Source organism: Chiloscyllium punctatum, chromosome 35 (assembly GCF_047496795.1).
Source record: "Chiloscyllium punctatum isolate Juve2018m chromosome 35, sChiPun1.3, whole genome shotgun sequence".
Lineage (NCBI taxonomy): Eukaryota > Metazoa > Chordata > Chondrichthyes > Orectolobiformes > Hemiscylliidae > Chiloscyllium > Chiloscyllium punctatum.
In genome coordinates this window covers 8,396,312-8,404,816 of record NC_092773.1, presented here as the reverse complement: position 1 = coordinate 8,404,816, position 8,505 = coordinate 8,396,312, and the positions used below count along the sequence as shown (strand labels likewise).

The window sequence follows — 8,505 nt, the reverse complement described above, 5'->3', positions numbered from 1 at the left end:
TTATTTTCAAAAAACTACAAATGTTTTATTACAGATCATTCAGTGTTCAAGCATAGTCAACTTGCAGAATACAAATACATTTCATACAAAACACTTCGCATGTAGTTCAGATCCCAAAATCATCTAGTATTCACTAAGGAGTTATGTCGCTCCATATTAACTTGGAACACATTGCCTTTCATCTGAAAAACCCAAGACAACTAACAGCTTGGAACAGTTCTCTCGATTGATCATCTCTGCCATGGTTTCAGCAATAACTGCCATCTTCACTAGACTCGTTCTAAGGCTTCGAGCATAATAATGCTGTTCCCACGAATAACCTAATGGATGAATGGAAACAAAATTAACATGTGCACTGAAAGAAAACCAAACAAGTACATTTTTGTGCTGGAACAACCAACCAAGAACAAGCTTCTGTTCCTCAAACTTTCTGTGCTGGACTTGTCAACAATACAGGGATCCAGAGGGCAAACTGCTCATCCATTTGGAAATCGTCTAAGAGATCTGAAGGAGCAGGCGACGACGACAGAAAACAGCCATGTCGTTTGATGAGGAGACATAAATACAAAGGAGGATCATGATCCAGGGCAGCAGAGCAAGAAAGAAGAACTGCAAAAATCTCAATTCTATGGTGCATGCACACACGCTCCTGGTTCTCAAGTCAAGGGACCTCTATTCAATTGCCAAGGCACAACTATGATTTCATTATTAAACATGAAATGAATACATAGCCATGCTCCAACACCATTAGCACAGCCTGGAGATTTTGAAAGATGGATAGCCCTCAGCAGTTTCCAAAACAACAAGGACATTTTAACTGCGGTTCCTGAGTTTTACCCATAGTAGTTGTATGAGCATTTAAAAACAAGTGCTGCACTTTCACTGTCACTGGACACAGTAATGAAATAATTCTCAACCATCATGATCATTTAACCTGCAATGTACACTCTGGTTCAACTGTGCTTCATTTGCTAAAATGAGGGAAGGAACAAAAAGATCAATGGCTGAAAATTTTGTTTTCAGGAAATCAGGTTTTGGATAAATACAATGCATTTTGGGACAGTAAAGATCTGTTGAAAAAGGATGGGTCTAATCTGAACTGGAAAGGGATCAATATCTGAACAGGCAGATTTGCTCATTCCATTAGAGGAATCTTTATTCTAATAGAGAGGGGGAGTGGAGGAATTCTAAGGAGCAGTGTAAATACAAAGATTGATGGGGAAGGTTATGAATGTGAAGAGAGCACATCAATTAGAAACGAAAGACAAGAAAGAATCAGAGTCTGAAGAATGAAACTGCATTTATTTGAATGCAAGGGGACCTATAGTTAAGGTTGATGAACTGAGGACATATTTAAGATGATGGGATTGGGACATCATAGCTATAAGAGAAACTTGGCTGAGAGATGGACGAGATTGACAGTTCAAAGTTGCATGTTTTAGATGAGATAGGAAGGATAGGAAAGGAGGCAAGAAAGGAGATGGGGTGACGTTGTTAATTCAGGAATACATTATTGCTGTAACAAGTGAAGACGTTTCTCAAAATTCTGTGGGCCAGGAGATAAATGGTAGGGGGTTGGAGGTGAGTACCTGGGAAGATGAATGTGGGGGTCAAAGAATCGGGTGGAGCAAATAGATCGGAAGGAAGGCAGTGACAATGCTTGGGACTGGGATAAGGGCTGTGTGTGCGCACGCGAGAGAGAGAGAGAGAGAGAGAGAGAGAGAGAGAGAGATATTGGTGGAGGAGTGAGGAAAATGGTGAAATCCACATGGATCCCCTAGGGTTGGAGGGTCCCAAGGTGAAAAATTAGGTGTTCTTCCTCCAGATAGTTAGGGAATGGTGATAGAGGTTGCCCAGGACCTGCATGTCCTTGCCAGAGTGGGAGGGTGAGTTGAAGTGTTCAGCCATAGGGCGGTTGGGTTGGTTGGTGTGTTTGGAGCACTACTTGCAAGTAAAAGACACGTCTGATAGGTGAGAGGCATTAGAGAGTGTGATGATGAGAGTTCAGAGGCATCACGTTCCTGTTAGAGTGAAGGCGAAAGCTGGGAACATGAAGGAACAATGGATGAATAAAGACATTGCGTTCTAGTCATGAACAAGAGAACCTGATCTTGGATATAGACAACTTGGTTCACAGAAAGACAGCAAAGGCCCTCTTAATGGTGGAGTGTTGCTTTTCAGACTAGAAGTCTGTAAACCAGTGTTGTATGGGGATAGGTTCGGGGTCCTCTTTTGTTTGTCATTTATATAAATGCTTTGGATGAGAAGAAAGAAGGCGTGCTTAGGAAATTCACAGACGATACCAAAATTAGTGGCATAGTGGACAGTGATGAAGGTTTTCGCAGAGTGACAAAGGGATCTTGATCAAATGGGACAATTGGCTGAATAAAATGGCAGATGGAGTTCAATCTGGATTGTGTGAGGTATTGCATTTTAGTACAACAAATACAAATCGGGCTTACGCAATAAATAGTCGGACCTTGGATAATGTTGTACAAGAACGTCGTACAGAACGTTTTGAAGTTTGCGTCACATATCATGATTGAAAAGGCATTTCATATGCTTGCCGTCATTACTCAGTCTTCAGTGTACAGGAGTTAGCCAAGTCATAATGAGATTGTCTAGGACATTGGGTCTCTTTGGGGACATGGTGTCACACAGTTACAGAAAGGATATTATTAAGCTAGAAGGGGTTCAGAAGAGATTTACCAGGATGTTGCTGAGAAGAGGGTTTGAGTTGGACTGAGTAGGCTGGGTCTTTTTTCACTATCATTGGACGTTAAGAGGCAAGTTCATAAAACAATGAAGGGAACAATACAGTTAATCACTGTTACCTTTTTCTGAGGATGAGGGATTTCAAGACTCATAGTACATTTTTCAGGTTAGAGGACAGATTTAAAACACCAGAGGGCCAAATTTTTTTTTAAAACACAAAGAGGGCAGCTTGTGAGTGGGATTACTTCCTAAGGAAGTAGCAGATGCAGATACAAACACAACATTTAGAAGACATTTGGTTAAGTGCATCAATAGGAAAGGTTTGGACAGATCTAGGTCAGGGGCCGCCAGGTGGGACTTCTTTAGTTTGGGATTGTGGTCAGCATGGACTGGTTGGACCGAAGGAGCTGTCTCTGTGCTGTAGGGCTGAGTGTTCAGTTCTGTTCTGCAATAGGGACTGGGGTTATTTTGGGTCATTCAGCACAGTTCTAGGGTCACTGGAGTCCAAACCATGAAGGAGACAGTGTGGACTCCCTATTGAATTGCAGTTTTTAAAGCTTCACATTGTTAACTGTTATACTCATGTTGTGTGGGGAAATAAGACTGAAGTGAAGACCATTTAGATGTCTGTGTGCTGTCAGAACTCAGAAGGAAGTTCCAACAATGAGTGGGCACACCTTGGTATTGGAGTCAGAACTTAGTTGTCCTGAAGCTGAGAAAATGAGAAGGTTGCTGACTGCGTTGGTGAGAGCGACTGCAGGCACAAATACTTCAGTGCAGCTGAGAGTGGAGATTAAAAAGCTGACATGCATCATTTCTACTGAAGGCAACAACATAAGATTGGGCATCTCAAACATCCAGCAGCAGTCATGGCTTGGTGAACCTCATTATTTTGTCAAAAGGCAGTGCTGTGCCTGAGGGAGCATGGCTTCCACAGTCCAAGGGAGCATGGGCCCCAAGCGAGGTAAGCGACTGACCCTCACTGAGAAAATCCATGACAAAACAGTTGGAGATGTAGCATGAAGGACAAATCAATGGAAGTAAAGAAATGTAATTTTGCAGCAAGTTACATCAGATTTTATGACCAACTATGCATCTTTTATTTTGGGGGGGGGGTTTGCGGCAATGCTGATTAACACGCGGGATCGGCTTTGATCATATTTATTGTTTGTGCTCTGGGATGCTTGATCATAGTATGATCAAAAAGAGTGAGAAAAGGTGCGAGAAAAAAGTTACACGTGTTAATTGCGTCAATTTCTGAACATAGCATGTCAAATTTCTTCTTGTTTGTTTAAGATCACATGGCTTTCATCTTTCAAGTCCTCAGTCCCCCCTTTCAGGCTGCTTACTAGATCCTTTCTGCCCTGGGATCACCACAGTCAGTTCCTGTTGAAGGCCAACTTGAGCTTCCAATGACCCACTGAAACACCCTGTGGGTGGCTTCGAGTTGGAGGTTTTCCTTAAGTTCCTGATGTGTCAGGGCAGTGCAGCAATAAGTCCACAAACCAACGGGTTGAAGGACTCTTAAATGAGAAGAACTGAGTTACACATACAAATGAAGAGGAGACACTCAATACTTACCACCATACCAATATTGTTCTGCTGTCCACCAGGCGCCATCTCGACCGACTCATCCACCACAAGATTCATGAAGGGATCGAATCCACGCAGAATTCCTTGTACATGCCTCCCACCATTCAGTTTGACTGAATGAGAAAACACAGGCTCATGAGACCCACAACAAAAGCTTTTGTCGCCAGCACCTCCCTTTGTTTCGCAAAGCTGTAACACGCTATGATCTCTGCACAGACCACGGGGAGCTCTGTCAGCTCCACAATTCATCATTGCAGGGTTGGCCACGAGAGTTACCTTCCAACTGACTGTCCACCTGGTTCTGCCAATAAATTGTCAACAACTCAATGACATTTGCGATGTCAGTGCTCATCCCACCATTTTCAGTTCAACACCACGAATGAAGAAACTATCAAATCAAACCAAGGTTTTGAACTTTGTCTTTTTCATTAATGTTATTACCAAAGTCATTTTTCCTTCGGATTCATTTCTGGTCAAAAGCATTCTCATTGCTCCAGCAACCTCCGAAGCAATACAGAGAAATCAGCCTCCGAAATGCACATCTTTGACCAAATACCAAACTCATGAAGATTTATACCACCTTGTGAAGATGAAAGAGGTTTACAATACAGCTGTGCAATTTCAGACAGGTTTGTTTACAGTTTGATTCAAGGTGAATGCCAGCCTTCACTCTAATATCACAGAATTGAAGAAAATGTCCAATCAAGTTTGAATGCAGTGTTGACCAATGCGATGTGATGAACATTTAAGTTAAAAGGGGAACTAAAGCCCAGTTACTGTGCAGCAGAGCCTGCATGATGACTGGTATTAATATCATCACCTCACTGTTTCACTAACTCTGCAATAATTGAAAATACTGTACAAAATTCAGATGGACCTGGCCTATAAAATCGAGCTCCATGTACCTTGATGAAGATATTTAGAAACTGTTATGAAGAAATAAATTTTTCACAGCTCTGTCTTAAATCAGACATACTCCAAAGATAGATGCACAAATTACAATATCAGTAAACCCTTGGTCTCTCAAGCCTGCTCACCTTTCTACACAATTGCAGCTGATCAGATTGTTTCATATCCCTGCTGTTCATGACACCCTTACTCAAATAAACTGTCTAATGCTGCATGTTAAATCGTCAAAAAGAACCACCTCAATCATCTTTTGAGCAAAAAATTCAAAAGCACAAACACACTCAGATCCCTCTGCAAACTTTGATTATTCAGATACACTTCTCTTCCTCCCCCATCCAAGATGGGCAACCTCACACTTCCTCAATAGAATCTAGAACATGACAGCGCAGTGCAGACCCTTCTGCCTCCCCATCCCCATCCACTCCCCCACCCCAACTCCCCCATCCCCTACTCCCCCGTCCACTCCCCCATCCCCCACTCCCCCGTCCCCCCACCCCTACTCCCCCCTACCCCCATCCCCACCCCGCCGTCCCTCATCCCCACTCCCCCTTCCCCCCATCCTCCATCCCCACTCCCCCGTGCCCCCATCCCCGCCGTCCCTGTCCCTATCCCCACTCCCACCCCCCGCCATCCCTATCCCCACTCCCACCCCCCGCCATCCCTATCCCCACTCCCACCCCCCGCCATCCCTATCCCCACTCCCCCATCCCCCGCCATCCCTATCCCCACTCCCCCATCCCCCCGCCGTCCCTGTCCCTACTCCCCCATCCCATCCCCCCTCCCCAATCTGAGCAAGGCAGCCTGGGAGGATACATCAATGCAGGACTCACGTGACAGCTTCTTGTCCATGAACCTGGGGGGAGGGGAAAAAAGGCAACAAAGACAATGGTCAACGACAGCGAATATTCACATAAACCATAACTAATAAAAATACTATTCACAACAGACAGTGTGTGTGCGGGGGTGGGGTGTGTGTGTGGGGGGAGGAGGGGAGGGGGGAGGAGGGGGAGGGGAGGAGGGGTAGGGGGGGAGGGGGAGGGGGGGTGGGGTGTGTGTGGGGGGGGTGGGAGGGGAGGGGGGGTGGGGTGTGTGTGGGGGGGGTGGGAGGGGAGGGGGGGTGGGGTGTGTGTGTGGGGGGGAGGGGAGGGGGGGGTGGGGTGTGTGTGTGTAGGGGGGGTGGGGAGTGTGTGTGTGGGGGGGGGGAGGGGAGGGGGGTGGGGAGAGGGGGGGCGGGGTGCGGGGGGGGGGGGTGTGTGTGTGGGAGGGGAGGGGGGGGGTGGGGGAGGGGAGGGGGGGGAGAGGGGGGGGTGGGGTGTGTGTGTAGGGGGGGGGCGGGGTGCGGGGGGGGGCGGGGAAGCCCCGGACACATTTCCCGTGAGGACACCGTCTCCCCCGTGTCCGTGTCCGTGTCTGTGTCCCCCGTCCCCGTCCCCCTCCCCTCTCCCCTCTCCCTCCCCTCTCCCCTCTCCCCTCTCCCCCTCTCCCCCTCTCCCCCTCCTCTCACTCACTTCTTGAGCTCAGGGGGGTGTGCTTTGCTCATGCTGCCCGATGCTCCTCTCGGTGTCTCTGGAACCTTCTCCCGCCGCCGCCTCCTGCTCGCGCTCTGCGCCTGCTCCGGACCCCGGCTCCTCGCGGCTGTCGCACACGTGACCTCGCCCTCCCCCGTTCCGGCTCGCGCTGATGACGTCAGCGCTATACTCTGGCCCCGCCCCCCACCACGGCCGGCGCACGCGCGCCATCGCTGACTCCGCCCATCTTCGCCCCTCCCTTCATTCACCTCCCGGCTGCTGGGGAGGACAGGACACGCTGTAGAGTGACTGTCTGCATCCTGTACTATTACAGTCTACAACCTGCACTATTACACTCTGCAACATTACACTGTGCAACCTGCACAATTACACTCTGCAACATTACACTGTGCAACCTGCACAATTACTGTCTGTAACATTACAGTCTACAATCTGTACTATTACAGTCTGCAACATTACACTCTGCAACCTGCACTATTACAGTCTACAACCTGTACTATTACCGTCTGTAACATTACACTCTGCAACCTACACTATTACAGTCTGTAACAGTACACTCTGCAGCCTGTACTATTACAGTCTGTAACACTACACTCTGCAACCTGCAATATTACAGTCTGCAGCCTGTACTATTACAGTCTGTAACATTACACTCTGCAACCTGTACTATTACAGGCTGCAACATTACAGTCTACAACCTGTACTGTTACAGTCTGCAACATTACACTATGCAACCTGCACTATTACAGTCTGTAGCCTGTACTATTTCCGTCTGTAACATTACACTCTGCAACCTACACTATTACAGTCTGTAACAGTACACTCTGCAGCCTGTACTATTACAGTCTGTAACACTACACTCTGCAACCTGCAATATTACAGTCTGCAGCCTGTACTATTACAGTCTGTAACATTACACTCTGCAACCTGTACTATTACAGGCTGCAACTTTACAGTCTACAACCTGTACTGTTACAGTCTGCAACATTACACTATGCAACCTGCACTATTACAGTCTGTAGCCTGTACTATTACAGTCTGTAACATTACACTCTGCAACCTGCACTATTACAGTCTGCAACGTTACAGTCTAAGCCTGTACTATTACAGTCTGCAACATTACAGTCTACAATCTGTACTATTACAGTCTGCAACATTACAGTCTGCAACCTGCACTATTACAGTCTGTAACATTACACTCTGCAACCTGTACTATTCCAGTCTGCAACATTACACTCTCCAAACTGTACTACTCCAGTCTACAACCTGTACTATTACAGTCTGCAACATTACAGTCTGCAGCTGCACTATTACAGTCTGAAACCTGTACTATTACAATCTGCATCATTACACTCTGCAACCTGTACTATTACATTCTGCAACCCGTACTATTCCAGTCTGCAACATTACACTCTGCAACCTGTACTATTCCAGTCTGCAACCTATACTATTACAGTCTACAACCTGTACAATTACAGTCTGCAACATTACACTCTGCAATCTGCACTTTTATAATCTACAACATTACTCTCTACAACCTGTACAATTACAGTCTGCAACCGACGCTATTACAGTCTGCAACATTACACACTGCAACATTACACTCTGCAACCTGTACTATTACAGTCTGCAACCTGTTCTATTACAGTCTGCAACATTACAGTCTGCAACCTGCACTTTTACAATCTACAACATTACTCTCTACAACCTGTACAATTACAGTCTGCAACCTACACTATTACACTCTGCAACATTACAG

At 46.3% G+C, this 8,505-nt stretch overlaps 1 protein-coding gene across 1 annotated transcript; it reads right to left on the bottom strand.

Moving 5' to 3' along the window:
• snrpg (small nuclear ribonucleoprotein polypeptide G) lies at window positions 1-6,896 on the bottom strand. The gene is made up of 4 exons (XM_072553901.1): window positions 6,726-6,896; window positions 6,048-6,070; window positions 4,297-4,421; window positions 1-320 (listed from the first exon to the last, which is right to left on the bottom strand). The coding sequence occupies exons 1-4, from the start codon at window positions 6,755-6,757 to the stop codon at window positions 270-272; spliced, it is 231 nt and encodes a 76-aa protein (XP_072410002.1). The 5' UTR covers window positions 6,758-6,896; the 3' UTR covers window positions 1-269.
• Window positions 6,897-8,505: the final 1,609 nt, after the last annotated feature.

What these genes read in the sequence shown, in the direction of transcription:
- snrpg (XM_072553901.1), bottom strand. Translation starts at nt 6,757, where the DNA reads ATGAGCAAAGCACACCCCCCTGAGCTCAAGAA. An exon ending in CATGGACAAGAAGCTGTCAC is followed by an intron (nt 4,422 to 6,047) that starts GTGAGTCCTGCA and finishes TTTCTCATTCAG; the next exon opens with TCAAACTGAATGGTGGGAGG. An exon ending in AGAACAATATTGGTATGGTG is followed by an intron (nt 321 to 4,296) that starts GTAAGTATTGAG and finishes TTCATCCATTAG; the next exon opens with GTTATTCGTGGGAACAGCAT.